General features: G+C 41.8%; 1 protein-coding gene and 1 long non-coding RNA gene across 2 annotated transcripts in view; one reads left to right on the forward strand and one right to left on the reverse strand.

The window, feature by feature from the left end:
• Window positions 1-22,730, forward strand: part of shmt1 (serine hydroxymethyltransferase 1 (soluble)) — a 59,394-nt gene extending 36,664 nt beyond the window's left edge. The window contains exons 7-12 of the mRNA XM_084329860.1: window positions 6,888-7,100; window positions 8,087-8,200; window positions 8,706-8,828; window positions 13,034-13,150; window positions 19,468-19,578; window positions 21,987-22,730. Coding sequence (XP_084185986.1) covers window positions 6,888-7,100; window positions 8,087-8,200; window positions 8,706-8,828; window positions 13,034-13,150; window positions 19,468-19,578; window positions 21,987-22,159 — 851 coding nt within the window. The 3' untranslated portion in view covers window positions 22,160-22,730. The remainder of the gene's footprint in view (window positions 1-6,887; window positions 7,101-8,086; window positions 8,201-8,705; window positions 8,829-13,033; window positions 13,151-19,467; window positions 19,579-21,986) is intronic.
• A 1,095-nt stretch (window positions 22,731-23,825) lies between these two features.
• Window positions 23,826-25,691, reverse strand: LOC311240194. The gene is made up of 3 exons (XR_014620477.1): window positions 25,251-25,691; window positions 24,507-24,606; window positions 23,826-24,335 (listed from the first exon to the last, which is right to left on the reverse strand). It is a non-coding gene; the product is annotated as an uncharacterized lncRNA (long non-coding RNA).
• Between the last annotated feature and the right edge of the window lie 328 nt (window positions 25,692-26,019).

Genomic DNA, 26,019 nt, shown 5'->3' on the forward strand with positions numbered 1-26,019 from the left:
ACACATTCTTACACATACATGTATGTTGAACATCTGAGGTAACAAAGGAAAAAAGCCAAAAGCACTTACTCCTCAGACATTCTTTGACAATTTTACAGCCCAAAATACAAAAAAGATCCAGGCGGAATAGGTAACAAAGGGTTGAAGAAATATTGTCTGAACTGTCAGATGCAAACTGGCTGTGTGACATAACTGAGCATCTCGCTCAATTGAATAAGAAGCTGTAGGGACGCAAACAAGTCCCACCCAAAACTTGACCAATATAGTTGTGAACTGAGACAACCCTTATTTTGTTATTTTTGAGTACAGTTACAGTTGTGTGTTCATGCAGACACATAATAGCAATTTCATTACGAATTGAAAATGGGGGACCCTGATGTAAACAAGTCGAAAGTCTTTATCTGGTCTGCATCCCCTTAACAATTGTGTGTATTGAGCTGTACTGTACTGTACCCATTCTGCAATCTGTTAATTAAAGTTAATTAAACTATCTTCCATTAGTTGGATGTATGGCCTCTGCAAGGTTGTGTGCAGCCATTTGTTTTTGTAACATCTGCTACATCTGTCCCACGTGTTCTTTGCAGCTCACAGTTGTTAGTTCTGCCCCTCTTGACTGTGACAAAAAGGTTTTGAACAAACTTAATGTCATAGCTTGTATTTGATGATATTCTTCTTTGTTATTTACTTGAATGGTTTGATCATTGATTGGTGGAGTAATATGTGGTTCTGATAAACTAAAATTATTTGTTAAAATAACATAAGCTAACATATATTTTTACATTTATGCAAATGAATATGCAATATGTATAACTTGAATAAGTAATAAATACAGAAACACCATGTTTAACAATATGTAAATGTGTAGCTACATTTATTTTACATTACATTAACATTTATACGGTCTTTGGCCCTTTGAGGGCAACCATAATGCTGATGTGGCCCTCTGTGAAAATGAGTTTGACACCCCTGCTTTAATGCATTAGATGATTTTTTTTGTTTGTTGGAAAAGGAGGGGTAAGATTTATCCATCCCTGGATCCCAAATGGCATTAAAATCCGCACCAATTATAAATGAGTATTCGGGAAGGTCTAACATTGTTCTGGTAAGTGTAGTGAAGACATTAGCTTCGTACAAATTTGGGCTGTATACCGCTACCAACGCTATTTTCCTGTTCTTGTGTACAATCTTAGCTATAGTTATCCGACCATCTGCATCAGACCATACTCCCTTCAATTCAATATTCAACTTCCGTCTAACGACTATGGCAACTCCACGAGTTCTCGTTCCAAAGGAAGAGTGACTAATGTTATGATATGTGTTGTCCGCTAACGTAGCTATGTCTTTCCCTAAAATGTGCGTTTCGCTTAGCAGAGCCACGTCAACCTGTCAGTTTTTCATCAGTGTGAGCACGCTTTTGCGTTTGTTGATTATTTATCCCCCCAGTATTCCAAATCATTATATTCAAACTAGCCATAATCTATACATGTTGTTGTTGGTAATGCTTCTGGAGTGCGAAGCTACAATAGATATACATCCAACTATTGAGGTCCCGTTGAGAGCCGAGCTTAAAAACATACATATATACAAATAATAATCCCCTAATTCCCCCTCCCTCCAAGAGTCGTACAGGACTGTGTTCCATAGACACATCCTACGCGTATGACTCCCTCCCTTAAGCCACCGGGTTGCACAAAATGAGCTTTCTAACCCTAATCTTCCTATGCTAATTGCCATAGGATCTAAAACTTTCATTCTAATTCAAATTTTGGCCTTGCGCCTTCCCATTAATGTAATAACAATAGTGTGAAAAATGAAAAATATACCTCCATTGATATATTCATTTGAACATTCTACTAACTTATGTTGGAACCATCAGAAAAAAGAAAAAAGTGAAGAAAAATACAAAAAAAAAAGAAGAAAAAGTAAGAATTAAAATAAAACTCAACAGAAAAAAAATAGATTTTTAGAGCTAAATTATGCAAATCCCTAAAGCAGTGGAGTAATTGCTTAAAATATTAGAATAACCTTGTCATGCTTATACCTTTAGATGAGGATGATGTTTTTAAAACCTTATTGAACTTCCATCACTGGTTCATATGCATATACATACCGGATGTTAAAATTACAGGCCTTCATTGTAGGAGTACAGTGTATTCTAGAAAGTTGTAGAATACCCTTGTAAATTCGTAAACACTGCTGTTATGTTCCAGAATGTGCTTCCTGTCCAGGAGTTATGACCTACTAGTGTTTTCCAGCATATTCCTTTGTGTCCCTGAGTAGTCGAGAGAAGAATCCAGAATATTCCAGTGTTCCCAATGTCATTATTGGATTATTGCCTCCTCAGAAACCAGAAGTCTATAAATATAATGCCTATCGTTCCGTATTAAACACTTTGTGCCTCAGTGTTGCCAACATGCATATCTGCTGTTGCTTTTGTAGTTGAGCCGTGGTAAAGTCATTCTAATAAAAATAATTAAAAAAAAATAAAAATGAGAAAAAGAGAGAGATGAGTAGGCTTGTCTTCTGATACGAGCCTATGGTGCGACCGGCCCCAGGGGACCAGTATCATGTTGCTTCATGTATTCATCTGCGACTTTAGGCGAGCGTAATCCGAATCTTTTACCATCTTCCCCCAAGATGGATAGAAGGGCTGGGTAACGAAGGCTTGGCTTAAGATTTCTCTTGTATAGCCTCTGCAGCACATCTTTGTAGGGGACACGTAGGGCAATGGCCTCCTTGCATAGATCCTCGTAGAAAGACACTGGTTTGTCACCATATTTCAGTTTCCCCCATTGCTTGCGTGCCCCTCTGATGATCGCGTCTCTTATTTCTGTCTTGCGTAGAGTAGCAATGATAACCCTAGTCCCGTTGCCTTTTAGGTCCCGTGTACCGACTCTATAACACTGGTCCACTAACGGCGCTGTGGATAGGATCTGTTTACCTAGAATTCTTGCTAACACTGTTGGAAATATGTCGTCTGTGCAATTGACTGATTCATCCAATCCCACAATACGGATATTATTTCTACGGTAGTAACGTTCGGTCTCAAGCCGTCTCTCCATTGCTTCCTCTTCGATGTCTTGTATTTTCTTCCGAAGCTCTTTTTCCACCTGTTGTATCTCCTCCGCTATCTCTGTGAATCCATCGTGAACAGTCTTCGTGTTCTCCTCGACTTTCAATGTAATTTCTAGCACCGTGTTCTCCACTGCAGTAATTCTCCCGGCCTGTTCCGTGGCCGCTTTTTTAACCTCTTCGAATTTAGCATCGATGTGTAATTTGAATTCGTCTATGTGTAATTTGAAAGCGTCCATCTGATCCTTTATCAGGTTAGTCAGAGACTTGAAATCGGGTTGTGTATCTTCCCTGCTTGTATCAGTTGAGGTTGTAGGAGCATTGGGAGACACGGTGGATTTGACGGATATTTTCTTCTCAAATTCCACTGCTTTCTCTCTCACAGTGTTTGTCCCCGCCGTTACCGTTATATTGTCATCTGCTGTCACCCTCTCGGGGCAAGTCGCCGTCGGGCCCGGTATATTATCCGCTACTGTCTCCCCAACGGGGCTAGTCAACAACGGTGCTGTTGTATTGGCGGCTGCTGTATCCCTCGAAGAGCGTGTCACAACTTGCTCCGTTGTACTGTCTCCTCCGAGTTTCTTTCCAATCTCTTTCTTGTCCTTAGGTCCCATGTTGAATCTTTATTTCTTTTGATATAGTTAGTAGAAGGTCTTATTTAATATATACGATGAGGTTTAAACTCATTAGTGTTGTTCAAATAAGGTTTTTAAGCGAAATTAACGTTGACGGGAGCGGAGCTGTGACCAATCGTGTCTGCTACATGTTGCTGTCAAACCGGAAGGTCACTTTTAAACTTTTTAAATGAGGTTAAGAGTTTAAAGGAACACGCCAACATTATGGGAAATAAAACTATCCGGCTGCTAGCTTAGCACAAATGAACAGAAGCGTATACGGAGCACTAGCCTAGCTGTTGGGCCAGAAACGCCTCTCCCGGAGTTTTAAGCTACAGTACAGCTGGTCCGTATCTGCTTCTTTCATTGGTCCTCGGCTGGGCTAGCTTGCAGCTGGATAGCTTTCTGCTGAACGCACAGAGAGGAAATTGGTATCTATCTTCTTATCTTGATTTGATTTGTTTACGGATCCCCATTAGCTGGTGCCATAGCAACCAGCTAGTCTTCCTGGGGTCCACACAAAAAAAACATACAAAAACAATTATTATTGCAAAACAAAATTATCTATTTTCAACGTTAAGCCAAGAGAGGCGGGCATGCATACGGCTCACATTAGACCTTAGGCCCTGTCCACACGAGCGTTTGGATTTAATATAACCGAAGTAGAAAAAAATAAAACTCCGTCCACACAGGTGAACACAGGTGAACAACCGTGTATAACTGCGTACCCACAGCACCAGCAACCGTTACATGTAGTACAATGCCAAAACAGTAGGCGGCGATGTTGTTCAGACATGAAGGCCATTTCAACCAATCAGAAAAGGCTGAACGCTCACTAAACTTCCTGTTGGGTCGCGATCTGCCATTAATTCACTGAAGAAGAAGAAGTAAACATCCTGTTTAGAAACACAGCTGGACCCTATTGATCATTTTGCCAACGGAACATATATTTTCAGCAAAGAAAGAAACTGCAATAAACAAACAGATACATTCACTGTGTGTTCTGCCTCTCATTTTGTTGATGAAACAAAACCATCAGCAACACAATTTACCACCAAGAGCGGATAGTTTAGTCTCACAAAAGACCGCCGGTGTTGTTAGCTACATGCTAATGTGAATGGCTATATCCATGTACACAGGGAACAAAATAAGTACCAGCCAACCGCCAATGGCTGGTAAAAAATCTGCCTGGCTGGTAGTTTTTAAAATCTACCAGCCAAATGGCTGGTAAGTCAAAAAGTTAAGTTTGTTCCCCGAGAGCAGAGCTACACAGCAGTGCGCCTATTTTGCGAGCCGAAATAAGTCTGTGGTTTTTTCTTCTTCTCACAACGGGTCAAATGCATCTAACATGCATTGCATCGTCGCCATTCCTTTATGCCCACATTGCCCGAAATGAACGTTATGTTAGCGTAAGCTAACAAGCTAATCCTGATCAGCGGCAGAGCCATAGAGAACAGCAGACAGTGTGGACTGGGGAAAGGGAAATGGGGGGGGGGGGGGGGGGCACTCTCCCTTTCTCTGTGTGTGTGCGTGCGTTTGGAAAGACGATGAAGTCACTAGTCAGGACTCAGGAGAGGAGTATATTGTAGTAAACTGAGGATTACAGAGGATGCACAGATAATGTTGATATTCAAATATAAAAAGGTTTCGAGAGGAGTGGAAGTTTGAAGACAGACTAGACTACAATATGATGCAGGGGTGGTGAGTTGAAACAGTGTGTGTGTCCCCGACCCCACTTCTATGTTTCAATAAATTATTTGCATTTAAAACTATTAACGCTGACTCATTCCTTCAGTCCACTCAAAATTATGCTAATATTCCTTATGTTGTTTTGTTTATGATATTAATTGAAAATAGCATATGAGAGTATTATATAGTAATAATAACACATGGCGATATACTAAAAAGCTATTTTTAATTTTTGGCTGGTAAAAAATCTGCCTGGCTGGTAGTTTTTAAAATCTACCAGCCAAATGGCTGGTAAGTCAAAAAGTTAATTTTGTTCCCTGCATGTACAGTATATAGCTTAAATGCTAACGTAATGTGGTAACGTTACCGATATGAAATGGATGTAAACGTTATTTAACACATTGCAGAATGGGTACAATACAATACGGCTCAATACAAACAATTGTTAAGGGGATGCAGTCTGGACTGGGTTCCTTATAACAATAACTTGACAACACATGAGTTTAGTTTAGCTGCAGCTACATGTTTACTCTCAGCGTCAGGTCAGGAATGCGACAAGACATCAGTCGATCACAACACTCTTCAACACAGACGATACGTTTCGAACAAAAGTTTGTTACAATCATTTTCATATAACGCTACTTGGGACAGCTCTGCTGTAAACACTGGTGTAGCTGGCTCTGCTATAATCTCTCTACCCCGCGGTCTGCCGTAAACATGGGAAATAATTGCGACAGCTCTGCTGTAAACACTGGGAATAACCTCGGTTGCTATGCCCACACGCAACTGCAAAACCGCAAAACCCTGGGCACCGGTTTCAAAGACCGCGGTTGCAGTGTCGCAAATCCCCGGTTGTGTGTGGCCGAACAGTGCAACTGCGCACATACAATCATGGTTATATTAAAACCAGCGCTTGTGTGGATGGGGCCTCAGTGAGCAGCCCAGTACCAACCGTGCTGCCCTGTTCTGGACCACCTGGAGCTTCCTGAGGTCACCACTGGCAGCAGATGACTACATCGCAGAGCAATAGTCAAGATGACATAAAACTAAACTTTGCACTATCTGACATAAAAGGGGACGGGCAACAAAAGAAGCACATTTCCTGGAAATACCAATAGCTCTTCCCATTTTCAAAACAATATAATTAATATATTGAGACCAAGACAGAGTGCAATCCAGCATCACTCCAAGGAGTTTAGTACTTTCAACTTGTTGAACTATCTGACTCTGGGGAACACTGTAAGCTCATTTCCCATAATGTTTGCGTGTTCCTTTTTTAAAGTAAGGGTTTAGTTTATGAACAAACATGTATACAAATATGTGGAGAATTGAATCGGGTTAGGGTATAAACCATCAATTGTTCACTGTACAAGAGCCTTATTCACAGATTATTGGCCTCCGAAATCTCACATCTACCGAGCTAATGCGGGAATATATATATAAATAATGTATACTATAATAACTTATTTTAGCTGTTTATTCCCCATCTCGTCTTTCTCATTGCTCTCCCAGGTGCCAGCTGTTACTCCCGTAACATCGACTACAGCCGTTTGAGGCGGGTGGCTGATGAGAACGGGGCCTTCCTGATGTCTGACATGGCTCACGTTAGCGGCCTGGTGGCTGCCGGCGTCGTGCCCTCGCCCTTCGACTACTGTGATGTTGTCACGACCACCACCCACAAGACGCTGCGAGGCTGCCGTGCTGGACTCATCTTCTATAGGAGAGGTAGGACTGGAAGAGGGTGTATGTGTCTTATCACAGTGACCCTTTGACAAATGAACAAGAAGGAGAAATGTATTTGAAACATAGGGCTGCCCTCTACTAAAGAATAGCTGTCCTTGACTAAAGAATAGGTGTCCTCTACTAAATAATAGCTGTCCTTGACTAAAGAATAGCTGTCCTTGACTAAAGAATAGGTGTCCTCTACTAAAGAATGGATGTCCTTGACTAAAGAATAGGTATCCTCTACTCTTTGAACTGCTGCGGTCAGGCAAGCGATACCGGAGTCTCAAGGCGAGCACAGAAAGACTCAGAAGAAGCTTCTATCCCCAGGCCATCAGGCTGCTCAACGAACAATGAACACCACACAACAACCATCAAACGCACATAGCACACACATCCACACGCACACACTCACTTTAAACAAACACACTGTAGCACCCACTCCCCACACTTTATATTTATTGATAAAGGATTTGCACTACAACTCGTACACCTTACTGTAAATTGTACCTCATCCCATTTCTGCTTTGCACTATATAGTATTGTATATTAGTACACTGCATAGTATATTGTATATTATATGGTAACTCAGTTACGTCTATTCTGCATCGAACATTGTACATATGTCTATACTGAACACTGTGACCTCATTTTCTACTTCTAATTTACATGCTATACTATGTTATTTGATACTTATCTTGTCTAGCACAGTCTCTGGAGCGTAACAGTAAGAAGCATTTTGTATAAAAGTATTCTGTACTTCTGTATGACAACTATTAAAGAAACTTGAAAACTTGAACTAAAGAATGGACGTCCTTGAGTAAAGAATAGATGTCCTTTTATTGTGGATCCCCATTAGTCTACACACCAAGGTGAGACTACTCACCTTAGTTTAGTCCTTGACTAAAGAATAGCTGTCCCTAACACTGCTTTGTCCCCTACACTGCTTTCTTCCCACCTCACTCTCGTCATGTGTCTCTCTCCACTAGGGGTGCGTAGTGTGGACGCTAAGGGGAAAGAGACCATGTACAGCCTGGAGTCTCTGATCAACCAGGCGGTGTTCCCAGGGCTGCAGGGAGGCCCCCATAACCACGCCATCGCAGGTACCCATTTGCGCCTAGAACGCATCTCTCGTCTCGTATGCACTTGGGGCTTATTTATGGTAGGGCACTCTGTACGTTTGGCACCAGTCACTCGACGGAAATGAAACTTGTCTCTCAATGTTTTATCATTTCTGCTTTGGCAGAGGTTTTTGTTGTCTCTGCGGTAACAAAAGACGCCAACCTCCAGACTGTGTGTTTATCTGCTCTGCCAATCTTTCCTCTGTCCCCTCCGTGTCGGCTACAGCCAAAACCAAAGTGAAACCACAAGTATAAGGTTGTCATTTCAATCCTATGACAACAAAGAAAGAATTTCTTCTGTCAAATGCGTCATTTGCAGTCATTTATGTCTGAAGTGTGGAGCATTTAGGCTTTGAAACGGTGTCTAGTAACAAGTGTTCTATGGTTTTCCTATCTTGTAAATGTGTGCAGTCATTCCAAAGTGTAAAAGACCTAAACTAAAATCAAATTTTGTGTGCTACTAAGTGTGTGTTTGTGTCTCCATCAGGTGTGGCGGTAGCCCTGAAGCAGGCCATGACCCCAGAGTTCAAGACCTATCAGCTGCAGGTTCTGACTAACTGCAAGGCCATGGCCAACGCCCTCATCAACCACGGCTACGACATAGTCTCTGGTGAGAGAGACCCCTACCTCTCTGTAAAACACCTCACAAGAGAGACCCCTACCTCTGTAAAACACCCCCTTATCTATGTAAAAACACCTTACAAGAGACCCCCTTATCTCTGTAAAACACCTTACAAGAGAGACCCCTACTTCTGTAAAGCACCTCACAAGAGAGACCCCTACCTCTCTGTAAAAGACCCCCTTATCTATGTAAAAACACCTTACAAGAGACCCCCTTATCTATGTAAAAACACCTTACAAGAGACTCCCTTATTTCTGTAAAGCACCTCACAAGAGACCCCTACCTCTCTGTAAAGCACCTCACAGAGAGACCCCTACCTCTCTGTAAAGCACCTCACAAGAGAGACCCCTACCTCTCTGTAAAGCACCTCACAGGAGAGACCCCTACCTCTCTGTAAAGCACCTCACAGGAGAGACCCCTACCTCTCTGTAAAACACCTCACAAGAGAGACTCCTACCTCTCTGTAAAGCACCTCACAAGAGAGACTCCTACCTCTCTGTAAAGCACCTCACAAGAGAGACTCCTACCTCTCTGTAAAGCACCTCACAAGAGAGACCCCTACCTCTGTAAAACACCTCACAAGAGAGACTTCTACCTCTCTGTAAAGCACCTCACAAGAGAGACCCCTACCTCTCTGTAAAACACCTCACAAGAGAGACCCCTACCTCTCTGTAAAACACCTCACAAGAGAGACTCCTACCTCTCTGTAAAGCACCTCACAAGAGAGACCCCTATCTCTCTGTAAAACACCTCACAAGAGAGACTCCTACCTCTCTGTAAAACACCTCACAAGAGAGACTCCTACCTCTCTGTAAAGCACCTCACAAGAGAGACCCCTACCTCTCTGTAAAGCACCTCACAAGAGAGACCCCTACCTCTCTGTAAAACACCTCACAAGAGAGACTCCTACCTCTCTGTAAAGCACCTCACAAGAGAGACCCCTATCTCTCTGTAAAACACCTCACAAGAGAGACCCCTATCTCTCTGTAAAACACCTTACAAGAGAGACCCCTACCTCTTTGTAAAACACCTCACAAGAGACTCCTATCTCTCTGTAAAACGCCTCACAAGAGACCCCTACCTCTCTGTAAAACGCCTCACAAGAGACCCCTACCTCTGTGTAAAGCACCTCACAAGAGAGACCCCTACCTCTCTGTAAAGCACCTCACAAGAGAGACCCCTACCTCTCTGTAAAGCACCTCACAAGAGAGACCCCTACCTCTCTGTAAAACACCTCACAAGAGAGACTCCTATCTCTCTGTAAAACGCCTCACAAGAGACCCCTACCTCTCTGTAAAGCACCTCACAAGAGAGACTCCTACCTCTCTGTAAATCACCTTACAAGAAACACCCTTATCTCTGGAAAACACCTTACAAGAGACACCCTTATCTCTGTAAAACACCTCACAAGAGAGACCCCTACCTCTCTGTAAAACGCCTCATAAGAGAGACCCCTACCTCTCTGTAAAGCACCTCACAAGAGAGACTCCTACCTCTCTGTAAAGCACCTCACAAGAGAGACCCCTACCTCTCTGTAAAACACCTCACAAGAGAGACTCCTACCTCTCTGTAAAGCACCTCACAAGAGAGACCCCTATCTCTCTGTAAAACACCTCACAAGAGAGACCCCTATCTCTCTGTAAAACACCTTACAAGAGAGACCCCTACCTCTCTGTAAAACACCTCACAAGAGACTCCTATCTCTCTGTAAAACGCCTCACAAGAGACCCCTACCTCTCTGTAAAGCACCTCACAAGAGAGACCCCTACCTCTCTGTAAAGCACCTCACAAGAGAGACCCCTACCTCTCTGTAAAACACCTCACAAGAGAGACCCCTACCTCTCTGTAAAGCACCTCACAAGAGAGACCCCTACCTCTCTGTAAAACACCTCACAAGAGAGACTCCTATCTCTCTGTAAAACACCTCACAAGAGACCCCTACCTCTCTGTAAAGCACCTCACAAGAGAGACCCCTATCTCTCTGTAAAACACCTCACAAGAGAGACCCCTATCTCTCTGTAAAACACCTTACAAGAGAGACCCCTACCTCTCTGTAAAACACCTCACAAGAGACTCCTATCTCTCTGTAAAACGCCTCACAAGAGACCCCTACCTCTCTGTAAAGCACCTCACAAGAGAGACCCCTACCTCTCTGTAAAGCACCTCACAAGAGAGACCCCTACCTCTCTGTAAAACACCTCACAAGAGAGACCCCTACCTCTCTGTAAAGCACCTCACAAGAGAGACCCCTACCTCTCTGTAAAACACCTCACAAGAGAGACTCCTATCTCTCTGTAAAACACCTCACAAGAGACCCCTACCTCTCTGTAAAGCACCTCACAAGAGAGACCCCTATCTCTCTGTAAAGCACCTCACAAGAGACTCCTACCTCTCTGTAAAGCACCTCACAAGAGAGACCCCTACCTCTCTGTAAAACACCTCACAAGAGAGACTCCTATCTCTCTGTAAAACACCTCACAAGAGACCCCTACCTCTCTGTAAAGCACCTCACAAGAGAGACTCCTACCTCTCTGTAAATCACCTTACAAGAAACACCCTTATCTCTGGAAAACACCTTACAAGAGACACCCTTATCTCTGGAAAACACCTCACAAGAGAGACCCCTACCTCTCTGTAAAACGCCTCATAAGAGAGACCCCTACCTCTCTGTAAAGCACCTCACAAGAGAGACCCCTACCTCTCTGTAAAGCACCTCACAAGAGAGACCCCTACCTCTCTGTAAAACGCCTTACAAGCAAAGCACCAGCTTACTTGGCACTGATATGTCGATAACAACAATTGGCAATGACTTGAGCAAATGACAATTGACTTGACATTTCTAATGAGAAAATGTACAATCAGCAATCATTATCTAATGAAGACTCACATGGGGAAATGTTAATTAACTTTATTGAGAAAAGTGGTATACATTTACAGTTCTAATCTGTCATGTTCTCCTATTTGTGTGTTGTTGAGTATGTGGTTCTTATCTGCCATGTTCTTTGTGTGTTCCTGTGTAGGTGTTTCTGATCTGTCATGTTCTTTTGTGTGTTGTTGTGTAGGTGGTTCTGATCTGTCATTTTCTCCTGTGTGTGTTCTTGTGTAGGCAGTTCTGATCTGTCATGTTCTTTGTGTGTTGTGTAGGCAGTTATAATAATAATAATAATAATGTATAGACCTGCTCCGAGGTCATCATTTGGCACACATGCGAACCATGCATACAATGCGTATCTGCGATTAACCCATCCCGTCTGATCTGTCATGTTCTTCTGTGTGTTGTTGTGTAGGCGTTTCTGATCTGTCATGTTCTTTGTGTGTTGTGAGGGCTGGGCGATATAACGATAACGATAAATATCGCGATATATTTTAATAATCGATATCGAATATCGAAATAAAAAAAATATCGAAAAATCGTTTTTTTTTTTTTTTTTTTATACCTGCAACAGGGCAGTTTTAAAACCAGAGACAGTGGACAGACTTGTCTTTCTTGCCTGCAACTTAAAGTAATGGCTTTGCTTGTCCAAATGACAATACTGACCTAATTCAGATTTGTTGTTGTTGTTTGCTTTCTAATTTAAAATACATTTTGAAACCGTCTGTACACAGTAGGCTATGTGTGCTAGCAGAACTAGACTCCAGTCACGAGTCACAGTGCACATGTGCGGTGGTTTGTCCACCAAAAAAGCGCCAAAAGATCGAAAATAAACTAGCAGAGCCAGAACTGTTCAACTCCTCTGGAGCCACAGCCAGCAGAGAAGCCGGTTTACTTTAGCTTTTAAACCAGCTGCAGCCTGAGAACTGGAGTGTGAGGGGATGTAACACTAAAGATGGCGGCAATGACAAAGAATTGCTGCAAAATAAACATACATCTGTTGTTAAAAAAAAAAAAAAACGAAAAAAGTTTATTTTTATTTTTTTATTTTTTTTATACTTATAACAATTCGATAATTATCGATATCGAGAAATAAAATAATCATATCGTTATCGCGATATGATTTTTTTCCATATCGCCCAGCCCTATGTTGTGTAGGCGGTTCTGATCTGTCATGTTCTTTGTGTGTTGTTGTGTAGGCAGTTCTGATCTGTCATGTTCTTCTGTGTGTTGTTGTGTAGGCGTTTCTGATCTGTCATGTTCTTTGTGTGTTGTGTAGGCGGTTCTGATCTGTCATGTTCTTCTGTGTGCTGTTGTGTAGGCGGTTCTGACACCCACCTGATCCTGGTGGACCTGCGTAGTAAAGGAAGCGATGGAGCACGAGCTGAGAAGGTTCTGGAAGCCTGCTCCATCGCCTGCAATAAGAACACTTGCCCAGGTAACGTGATTCAATAACAAGAACTTTATTGTCCCTCAGGGGAAATGACGTCACAGTACAGCACGGCTGTAGGAATAAAAAAAGGAATAAAGCAAGGGATGAAAAAGATAAATACGAAAACAAGTGCTCCAGGTCATCTAATGGTCAAAGGATTTACATAAAAGAGAACCCCAAGGGGAGCTCTCGTAGCTCACCGCGTATCTCGGCGCTATTTCTGCGTCGGGGACAACCGTGCTCGTCACGGATCTGGGGTACACAAGTTCGATTCCCGGACCCGCCGTATTTTCTCAGAGTGTCTTCCCCTACTCTACATCCCATTCAACCTGTTTCTGTCGGTCATGCTTGACCAGAAAAAGCGATAAACGCTAAAAAATGAAGTTAAAAAAAAAAAGAGAACCCCAAACATCTTATTTAAAGCAAAAATGGAACTAGCCATGTTGGAGCTGTTTCAAAAGGCTGCCGACGCCAGCATCACTGGAAACGCCAACATGTGTTTGCGTACATGAGCATTTCCTGTGTATAATATATTGTGTTATCTTGTACTTTGCTAGTCTAGTCCTTGTGAGTACACATATAAATGTCTAGGTGTTAAGATTGCATTCCTACTGCACTATTTTAATTAAGCATTACATCACGCGCAGGAGTGGTTTGTGAAAAATAAACCATGACTAGGGGTGGTCGTTAGACCCCCCTAGGCATGGTTTATTTTTCACAAACCACAACTACAAGTGTTGTAATGCTTTTATACAACTGGCACATTCATCCAACCTTATTGCTATACAATAAACACACATTAATCGAAGATTTATTGAGAGAACCATCCGCCAGAAAAAGTAGTTCCCACAACAACAAAAAAGAGAAGTTGCCTCCATGTGGAAGCAGCTCGGAAGTGCATCCAACTGCACATCCAGCAAACTAACACATCCAACTGTCTCTCAACTAAGACATCCAACAAACTAACACACCCAACTGTCTTTCAACTAAGACATCCAACCAACTAACACATCCAACTGTCTTTCACCTAGACATCCAACCAACTAACACATCCAACTTTTCTTTAGTTTTTAACCTACTTTCTATAGAACTTCATTCTTATATGCTTCTATAGAAAGTAGGTAAAACAAATTTTTAAAAGTTTTCTTTGCCCTATGGGAAACATTTTTATTTTTATTATTTTTTTAAACCTACTTTCTATAGAAGCAGCTGGGAGGTGCGCTGTTTTAAGTGAGCGTGGGTTATTGAATTGATTAATTGCTAATTGTATTACTGTCCGCCTTGTTTCCAACTGGTTAAGTTTAGGCCCTCTTTCGAAGTTGGTTACGGTTAGAATTTGGAACCAGGGCTGGTGGTCTATCGCCCTGCTCTAAAGACAAACTCTAACCTTAACCAACCTCGAAAGAGGCCCTAACCTTAACCAGTTGGAAACCAGGCGGACAGTAATAAAATTAGCAATCAATCAATCAATTCAATAGGCCATGCTCACTTAAAACAGCGCACCTCCCAGCTGCTTGAAAGTAGGTAAAAAAGAAGAAAAAAAATGCAAATTAATCAATCAATCAATCCACACGATTTTTATTTTGTTCCACAATGACTCATGACCCATCAATTACATCATCCAACATTGTTTAAGCAACTAAGACATTCACCGTGACAGAATCGGTTTATATTTAAGCATTACATCACGCGCAGGAGTGGTTTGTGAAAAATAAACCATGCCTAGGGGTGGTCGTTAGAGAAATGCGAGGCCCTGTGCGAGAGAGAGAGCGAGAGAGAGCTCCCGTTCTACAGTCAATATACAGTGTACAGAGAGAGAGAGAGACACACATTGGAAAGAAATTGAAATGCTATTTGGCCCTAAACAGAGAGTACACAATGGCAGAATACCTGAGAACTGTGACTGAAGATCCTTGACTAGGTACAGACTCAGCGAGCACAGCCTAGCCATCGAGAAAGGCCGCCATAGGCAGACTGTGTGTGTTAGAGAGAGAGAGAGAGAGAGAGAGAGCTTGTGTGTTAGAGACAGAGAGCATGTCTGTGTGTCGTGTGTGTGTGTTAGAGAGAGAGCATGTATGAGAGAGAGATAAGCAAAGATGAGCCCCTAAAGGATATTCAACTTTTAATGGAAGAACAAAACGGAAGGAAAAGATAACTTCACAAAGGCAACATGAATATACATAGATCCAAAAGGACAAAGATCAAAACTTAAATCCAAAGAGAAGAGGGTCTATACCAGAGAAAACAAAGTAGCAAGGAGCCAATGGCCGACATCAGCTAAATAGGCTAACTGCAAATAGAGTAGCCAGGTACTGACACCAGGCCACACACAGCTTTGGCCAACGCTACCCAAGCTACACAAACGACCAAGACAATTCACACACAGCACATGTCGTATCTCCAAATGTTGTGAAGTAACATATGTTTTGCCTGGAAAAAAACATCGTTATTAAAGGGGAACTATCTTATAAATGGCCTTTTTGAGTGTTTAGCATTGTTTCCTAGCTATGTGAACTTATATTAATATGATCTATGTCTCAAAATTCTCATATTGGCGCATTCTTCCAATTCTCCTCTCACAATATTCACCCTCACTGAACTGAGTCGTTTGAAAATGTGCCTATATGTGATGTCATATAGTCACTGCTGCATGTTAATGTTCAGCAGACGGCGCCGGCCACACAGTGGTTTAGGTGGCACCTGCAGCTGCGGCTGCAAAACAGCTCGAAATCTTGAGGTAGAAAAATGCTGTTTTTGAGGACTTGATTAGAAATACAAAACAATGAATAAAAAAAAATATATATATTACAGAGGTGTTCCATAGACTCACAGGAATTGTGTAAAAGTGCCCAAATAGTGAAAGAAATAGTAAAATAGTTCCCCTTTAACTAAACATTCGGGAGGGGAAGGAAGGAAGAGTGGGGTAATGTCCAATGGACATCTTACCTGCACCAAGGAACGCAGGGCGAAAGGCCGCAACACAGGTCTCCACGTTGACGAAAGGCCTCTCGCTGGCGGGACAAAAAGAAGCTATGGCCGGAGCCTTGTCATGGTGCAGGCCCGACTACATCTTCTGTCAAAGATGTCGTAGTCAGAGTGCCAGGGCCCCCTGCTATTCTCACGGCTAATGTCAATGGTCGTAGCACAAGCTAACAGCTAACTCTAGGCTAACTGATAGCATCAAACTAACGTTCCCAGCCGAGCGCAGCCGGCAGCTAACGTCGTAGCTAAACAGCTAACTGGCTAACAGTTAGCTCAACCCGGCTATCGCTAACCATTAGCTAACGCAGAAGCAAGCTATGCGGCTACCACTGAAAAACTGTACAACGTGAGAAAAGCAATACAGGCCAACACTTCAGACAGCCGCTGTGTTTTCCTCTTCTCATACGAAGAGAGAAGGGAAAAAGAAGGCAATACACGTCCCACTGACTGACACCAGGCCACACACCGTTAGCTACTAGTACTACAACAGCTAGTCGGCCCGTTGGCTCCCGAGAGAGAGAGAGAGATATCCACGGCGGGAATAGAATAGAGTGCATTAAAAACTCACCAAACGTCCAAGAGGATGGAGACAACCGCGTGGAGTTGACGAAGTTCATCTGCCGAACAACCATCCTCTTCATCTTGGCATAACAATGCTGCACGCGCTGTCTCTAGGTTAGCTAACGCTAGTTAGCCTTTAGCTAAGCTAGCTACTAGCCGACATCATCATGGCTATATCCCGACTGAACCACACGTTAGCACTCAATATTATAACGTAGCTAAAGCTAACTAGCTGTCCCTGTCTTTAGCCGGGATGGCTAGCCTGACTGAACTGTCTAACATGCAACAACTTTCATCTTCAGTCCATCTGCCGAACGATGTCCTCTTCATCTTGGCTGGCATAACCTCCAATGCTGCACGCGCGAAATAGTCAGACGCTAGTGATGGGTCGGTCATGAGCGACTCGTTCATAAGAGCCGATTCATTGCCGTGAGCGTGAGTCGAATCCCCACACCCCCGACATCATCCCTGCCCCTAGGCATGGTTTATTTTTCACAAATCACGACTGCAAGTGGTGTAATGCTTTTATACAACTGCCACATTCATCCAACCTTATTGCTATACAATTAATCGAAGATTTATTGAGAACCATCCGCCACAAAAAGTAGTTCCCACAACAACAAAAAAGAGAAGTTGCCTCCATGTGGAAGCAGCTTGGAAGTGCATCCAACTGTTCTCAGTAAGACATCCAGCAAACTAACACATCCAACTGTCTCAACTAAGACATCCAACGAACTAACACATCCAACTGTCTTTCACCTAGACATCCAACGAACTAACACATCCAACTGTCTTTCAACTAAGACATCCAACCAACTAACACATCCAACTTTTAGTTTTTAACCTACTTTCTATAGAACTTCATTCTTGGATGCTTCTATAGAAAGTAGGTAAAACAAATTAAAAAAACGTTTTCTTTGCCCTATAGGGAAAAAAAAGTTTTCTTCACTCTATTTTTTTATTTTATTTTTTAAACCTACTTTCTATAGAAGCAGCTGGGAGGTACGCTGTTTTAAGTGAGCGTGGGTTATTGAATTGATTGATTGCTAATTTTATTACTGTCCGCCTTGTTTCCAACTGGTTAAGTTTAGGCCCTCTTTCAAAGTTGGTTTGGAAGGAGTTTGGAACCAGGCCTGGTGGTCTATCGCCCTGCTCTAAAGACAAACTCTAACCTTAACCAACTTCGAAAGAGGCCCTAACCTTAACCAGTTGGAAACCAGGCGGACAGTAATAAAATTAGCAATCAATCAATCAATCAATTCAATAGGCCATGCTCACTTAAAACAGCGCAGCACCCAGCTGCTTCTATGTCTCTCAGTCTGACTCTCCTCCGCCGTTGCAGACAGGAGTGTGTGTGTGTGTGTGTGGGTGTGTATGCGACCGAGTGAGTGTGCCAGACAGTGTGAGAGAGTGAGCTCTGCAGTCAGGGGCAAGAAAGGGGAAGAAAGAAAAGAGAAAAAAAAATGCAAATCAATCAATCAATCCGCGCGATTTTTATTTTGTTCCACAATGACTCATGACCCATCAATTACATCATCCAACATTGTTTTAAAGAACTAAGACATTCGCCATGACAGAATCGGTTTATATTTAGTCGTTATGACGCTATCAACATATCCATTTGTTAAAGATTATTGTCCGCCATTTTGTTTTTTCCTAAAAATCCGCACAGCGGAGTGATTGTAATTCGGTTGTGGGCGGGTCCTGGGACCAGGAGCGTGGAATTGTGAAGAATACATACGTGTAAATTGACTGTTTCAGCCAATCAGAATCGAGAAATTTGCATGCCGTTGTATAATTAATCGTTATGACGCTATCAACATATCCATTCAGTCCACCCTCACTTAAAACAGCGCACTTCCCAGTTGCTTCTATAGAAAGAAGAAAAAATAATAATAATTGCAAATTAATCAATCAATCAATCCACGCGATTTTTATTTTGTTCCACAATGACTCATGACCCATCAATTACATCATCCAACATTGTTTAAAGAACTAAGACATTCGCCGTGACAGAATCGGTTTATATTTAGTCGTTATGACGCTATCAACATATCCATTTGTTAAAGATTATTGTCCGCCATCTTGTTTTTTCCTAAAAATCCGCACAGCGGAGTGATTGTAATTCGGTTGTGGGCGGGTCCTGGGACCAGGAGCGTGGAATTGTGAAGAATACATACGTGTAAATTGACTGTTTCAGCCAATCAGAATCGAGAAATTTGCATGCCGTTGTATAATTAATCGTTATGACGCTATCAACCTATCCATTCAGTCCACCCTCACTTAAAACAGCTCACTTCCCAGTTGCTTCTATAGAAAGAAGAAAAAATAATAATAATTGCAAATTAATCAATCAATCAATCCACGCGATTTTTATTTTGTTCCACAATGACTCATGACCCATCAATTACATCATCCAACATTGTTTAAAGAACTAAGACATTCGCCGTGACAGAATCGGTTTATATTTAGTCGTTATGACGCTATCAACATATCCATTTGTTAAAGATTATTGTCCGCCATCTTGTTTTTTCCTAAAAAGCCGTGATAGTAATTCGGTTGTGGGCAGGTCCTGGGACCAAGAGCGTGGAATTATGAAAAATACATACGTGTAAATTGACTGTTTCAGCCAATCAGAATCGAGAAATTTGCATGCCGTTGTATAATAAAGTACACACTTCATTGCGCCCTTTGCAGGCAGTAAGAGTGCTCTCTTATTGTGCAGGTGATGGAGTGTTCTCCTGTTTTAATGAAGTATACACTTCATTGCACCTCTGCAGGTGATAAGAGTGCTCTGCGGCCCAGCGGTATCAGGCTAGGCACCCCTGCTCTGACCTCCAGAGGTCTGCTGGAGGACGACTTCAAGAAGGTGGCAGAGTTTATCCACAGAGGTAAACCTTTTAACAGACTTGTCTATAGACTGTTCAGTGGTTTGATTGATTGAAAAGTTTATTAACAGATTGCAGAATGGGTACAGTACAGTACAGCTCAATACATACAATTGTTAAGGGGATGCAGACCAGAGAAAGACTTTCGTCTTGTTTCGGGTTGGGTGAGGGCTGTACAGTGGGGGGGGGGGGGGGTAGGGGACACACACACATTTTACACTGTACATTGGAATACTGACAAAGCCTTACTTGGTCATTTACTGTACAACTAGGTTAGGACATTTGTAGGGGCCAGTTTCGAATTGCAGTCTCACGTAGGTGTTTTTTGAGAGTGTTTTTGAAAGTGGGTAGTGATTCACATTCCTTTACAGCTTTAGGTAGGGCGTTCCACATTGATGTGGCATAATTGCGAAACGTGTTTAGTCCCTTGTTTGAGCCGAATCTGGGTTTTACATGATTTGTGGAGCTCCCTCTGGTGTTGTGATCGTGGTATTCACTGACCTTTGGGAAGTATTTTGACATGTACATGGGTACCTTGGTCGCGTAGTGTATCTTGTAGACCAGGCCCATTGCAAGTTGCTGTACTCTGTCGTCTACTCTAAGCCATCCTAGGTTGTCAAAGTGGGCAGGGGTGAGGTGGGTTCTAGGAGTCAGGTCAAGTAGTAGTCTGACTAGCTTGTTTTGAGATGTTTGTAATTTGTTTTTTAGTGGAATGGACCTCATCTCAAACCCAGCCTTGTTTTCTTGATCCTCCAATCGCAACTGGCGCTTTCCTTGGACAAACTTGTCTGAGGAAAGTGAGTTATGTTTGGAGGATCAAGAAAACAGGGCTGGGTTTGAGATGAGGTCCATTGTGTTGCTAGGGAACATCTTGAGCCCCAGTTTATTTCCTGACAGCTTTACTGTTGGCAAACACTGCAACAGGAAACAAAACTTGACTGATGTTGTCAAGTTGAAACCATATATAGAGAAGGAGGAGAAAGGTCTGCTCATCATATACAGGTTTAGAAAAGCACACAAGTATTAGAATAGGGGTGTAACGGTATGTGTATCCGTCCTGCGACTTCACGGTATGGATGTCACGGCTCGGTACATCCAGCCATACGACGAATACGTCTCATATGACACTATAGGTGAAACTAGGGTTGCACATTTTTACAAATGTATGCTCAATATCTTTACTTTACACTGGCTTACTAACAGTCTTAACACAGAAGGTCATTCATTTAACTTTGCATATCAAGCTTGGATTGCCACATTTAGATGATAAATACAACGTTGAAGCTTGTAAAGGCATGAACAAGCCGACAGAACAAATTAACGCGCACTCTGCACTCGGCTGTTTCTCCCCTCCTCTCCTCCCCTTACCTACAGGTGTCACTGAAACAAAACCAACCATGAATGATACAGTATGTTTGTAACACAGCATATACAATAGGCTGAAAATGTTCATTGTTTTCTTGTTCGCCTAATAATGTTAACCAATGGAAAGACGCACACGAACACACCAACTTTCTTCCGCGCTACTTTCCAGCTGATCCGAGGGGGAAAAAACACGCAAACATACTTTTACTGATCTGGACTGGTCCTTTGAACTCCTCTGAAATGTGTGGCACTGGTTTTCATGCAGCAGATGTTGTCATGCAGTATGAGCAGTTCGTCACGACCAATATCTAGTCTGGCATCTTGTAGATGGCCAACTAAATGCATGTTTAATGTTGGGTGTATACATAAGAGATAAAGTTCTGCATTCAGGCTAACTTCCTTTTCAATATAATCCGTTTAATTCAATAAACTGATAATCAATTCAGATAAAACATGAATAGCATAAATATTTTGGCTCCCTGGCACACTGAAGAAGGCTTTATTTATTTTTTTGTGAAGTTTTATTTAATGTGCAACACAGTAGATAACATTATGTAGAATAATCATTTTAGAAAGGTGCGGAATAAAAGTATTGCTTTTCCCCAAAAAAACATATTGATTAATGAATTTATAATTTAAAGAATGTTTGCAGTTCCAAAATTAATGTTATTGTTTACATGTTGCAGACGTGTATCCCCTCCATACTTCCCATTTCCGTACCTGGAAAGCACCTGATTGGATAAATGACATGCTGGCACTCTAGTGTGACATCTAGTGGCTGAATGTTATCTATAGCACATTTATTTTAAACTTAAAAAGGAAAGCCTGAGCAGTATTGTGCAGACCTTTTATCTCCTGGACTGCGACACCAAAGACATTTTCTAATAATACAAACTGGGTGAGCGCAGTGTGCTTTCTTCAAAAGAACTGTTGGTGTATGTTCAACACTTGTAGTCCATGCATGGCAAGGGTGGGGGCACAGACATTTTGATTTGTATAGATAATCTCATCTTTTCCAACCCCCTCCCTGCTCCGCTGTCCATCAGGCGTCGAGTTGGCAGTGGAAATCCAGCAGAACTTGGAAACTAAGGCCACTCTGAAGGACTTCAAGGAGGCCCTGGCCCAGGGAGAGAAGTACAAGCAGCGCATAGCTGACCTCAAGACTGAGGTGGAGACCTTTGCCGCTCGCTTTCCCATGCCTGGCTTGCCTGAGCTGTAAAAGAAGAATTTTGGATGCAGATGGTTGTTTCAATGATGATTATGGAAAACGCTACTTTTCTTGACAGTCGCAGACAGCGTGAAATGCTGTCAAAGCTGATCAGGGCACTTACTCTTGCCTTCATGTCATTCATGAATGTTCAGACAGAAATGTTGTGATTTGGAACATATTTATAACCTCACAATGTGATCATATGTTTTGACTGAATGGTGACAATAATGTCTTATCTCTGGATTGTCCACTCTCCCTCCAACTATTTCCCTCCTTTGCAGCCTGATGAATGGTTGATGGTTTTGGGAATAACATCCTCTCTCTAAGAGATCGGACAGAAGTTTGACTACATGTTGCCTTTTGGAGTGAGCCTCTTAATATTCATGCACTGTCCGTGTTCAACTGTTGTGTATCAACGACGACAAGAACCATTAGTCCACTAATTTCAGCTTTATTCTCCCAAGTCCTGTTTTTGGATAATGGTTCATATTTAAAACACTTTTGATGTAAACGTATGTTCTTTGTGCTTATTGTGTTCATCGCTTTATTCTTCTGTAATTTCCAAATATTGATTACAGTATGAGACAAATTATTAAAAAAAGATTAACTTATTTTTCTCCTGCTTCCATTATTTAAGGGAAAACAATGAGAAATGTTAATTATCCCTTATCATTTCTCAAACTTGACTTGTAGCCAGTGTTGGGGAGTAGTTTTACTAGTCTGGCCCATTCTTTAGACCGTTGTTCTGATCAAGTTGTTAAACAGTCTAAAGGTTCAAGATAACCCTGTTCATATAAAATTGGTTGACTTTTAACTATTATGATTATGCAAGGCACAACGGGGTGTAGATCGAACAAACCCAGACTCCTTAGTTATTGTCCTTGGTGACTTTAACAAAGGTAACCTCACCCACGAACTCCCCAAATACAAACAGTTTATTAATGCCCAACCAGAGATGGGAACACTTTGGATTACTGTTACACCACGGTGAACAACTCCTTTCATGCCGTCCCCCGCGCACCACTGGGTGAATCGGACCATGTCACAATCCATCCGATTCCTGCATACAATGAACAATCGTAACAACCATCAAATGCACTCACAGCACACACATCCACACGCACACACTCACTTTAAACAAACAACTCACTGCTGCACCCACTTTAGAACACCTAAACACACTTTATATTTATTGGCAAAGAATTTGCACTACAACCCATAACTCATTACTGTAAATTGTACCTCATCCCATTTCTGCATTGTACTGTATAGTATATTGTAACTCAGTTACTTTTCTACTCTGCATTGTACATTGTATTGTGACCGAGTCCAGCGATTGTGCCCACATGTCTCCATTTTCATTTTCCAGATTGTGAAAGTACAGAATGTAAGCTTTCAAATTTCTCAGACTGAAGCAGGGAAAACTGCTCTCAAAGGTGAGCCACATTTTAACACCTACACCGAGTTTCTGCTGGGCGTAAACAATACTTCCCAGCCACACCTCTCCCTGAATAGTATTAACATAATTAAGTGCTGTGACAGGCATGCTGTCATGACAGAACAGATACAAAATCAAACACTTTGTATTGTAGTAGTAATAATAATAGTAGCAGTATGATAGTATGTAATAGAAATATTATCATGTCATGACAAATCAGCAGACAGAGATATCAAATCAATTCAAGAGGTTTATTCGTCACATACATACCGGGGCATACAGTGAAATGTGGGTGGTCATGCCCGCATCGATTGTGCAATAATACTAATAAGATATAAAAAACAGGTAATAAGTCATAAGATGTGCATGATAAAAATAGACATGCTAATACAATATACAGTTTCAACTCTGTCATTATGCTATACTTACTATAATCTAAACTATACTATATACTACTAGGGTCTTGCCCGCAACGATTGTGCATAATACAATCATAAGAATCCAATAGGATGAGAATGCGACATTTGTGCAATAATACAAGTAATAAGAGTGAGACATATCAGGTATATGTACATGAGTTTTACAAAAGCTTTACATCTATTTACTATACAAGAACCACTCCCGTTATTGTTTTATTTTTTTTAAGTGACCTTACATTGTGTAAAGTGACCATGAGTGAGCGTGTGTGGTTCAGCATCATCACGGTGTAATTTCACCGTCACCATGCCAGGACTGCTGGCATCGAAGCTGTAATAGAATAAACAACACATTTAAAATATGTGTGAGAGAGAGAGACACAGACAGACAGATGAGCAAGTGTAGTAATGTGAGAGAGAGAGACAGTTGGTAGTGGAGCAGGTGTTGTAGTAAAGTAACACTATCTAATAAACACTACTACAATAGAATATAGATAATTACCTGACGCTTGTGGGTCCGTGGCTGTTTCTTCCTCTCACGTGGTGTCAGGCCATCCGTCTTGTAGTGTTTGAAAAGGATTTTGAGAAGCCCATCGCTGATCCTAAACAAATTCAATTTTTGAATATAGAATACCGTCACTCAGTTCATTCCTAAACTGATATAAGATAAGATATTCCTTTATTGATCCCCTTGGGGAAATTCAGGCATCATAGCAGCATGTAAAGCAGTACAAATACTTTATTTTCACCAGTGCAACCGTTTTGAAACTAATTTCTAAAATCGAATTGTTCCTACATGTTAACAATAGGGAAGAGAAACTTGAAAGCCTTTCAATATTTGTCAAAAACTTTACCTTTTGTGTTATTATACCGAATAATAAGAGTTATTAAAGAAATTCATACAGAACTATGAACCCGATAGATCCCTTCAGGAAGTGTAGTTTTTAAGAATTCCAACGCTAGCTATGTGCATTACAAAATGGCCGCAAAAAGACTACAATTCCCAAAATATCCAAAATGGACGCCCTCACGGGTAGAATGGCCAAATCGAAAAGTTAAACTATCTGGACACTTTTAACCTATTGCTAAACTAACGTGGTATTGGTGATAATATACATTCTACATGCCGTTGTGACATGTTCATGATGTTAATACTTGAATTACGTTTGAAATTAACATCGCTACTTTTCTGTCCTGTAGATCCGATTGTGGTTACATTACAATATACAATCATAAATACACTTACCCATAAATAAAACAGAACGTTGGACGACAGACGACAACGTCGTGGAATCTGTATGCTGTCCGTGAAGCCACGCGTACGCCGTTGACTTTCTTGGTATTTTGAGTCATCTCTGAAACATTTTGGCACGTTCCAATAATCGACAACAGACACATGTCCCTTTCTTTTGGTGTCAACGACGCGGTGTCCAATCTGTTTTGGTAGATTAACTCAGCCGACAGTTTTTTTGAACAAGACAAGGCAGGTCGTTCGGAATTTTCCTTTCGCCGTTTCTGGCAATTACAATCGAAAGCTTGTATCTTTCTGAGTTCCTCTGCTACTTCGCTCTCCACCGTTAAACCAGACATATTTTCAACTGATCGCATGGTCGATTCAGCTGAAAAGTCGAATGTTACCTGGGCTCAGTGCTTATAAACACAGTGTGGGCGTACCTCTCAACGCGCAGACTTCTCGACTATTCACATGCAAAAATCTACCAGCCCCCACGAGTAGGGTATATCTGCAGAGCCACAGAGCCCAACGTCTGGGCGGGGCTTCGTGGCTTGATTGATTGAAAACTTTATTAACAGATTACAGAATGGGTACAGTACAGCTCAATACATACAATTGTTAAGGGGATGCAGACCAGAGAAAGACTTTCGTCTTGTTTACATCAGGGTCCCCCATTTTCAATTCATCATAACATATATGACATACATGACATGCAGATAGACAGTACTGCTACATCTATACATTTATTATGACATACCAGATTTGCAAATACAGTACTGTT

Source organism: Notolepis coatsorum, assembly GCF_963971535.1.
Source record: "Notolepis coatsorum genome assembly, chromosome: 14".
NCBI classification, from domain to species: Eukaryota; Metazoa; Chordata; class Actinopteri; order Aulopiformes; family Paralepididae; genus Notolepis; species Notolepis coatsorum.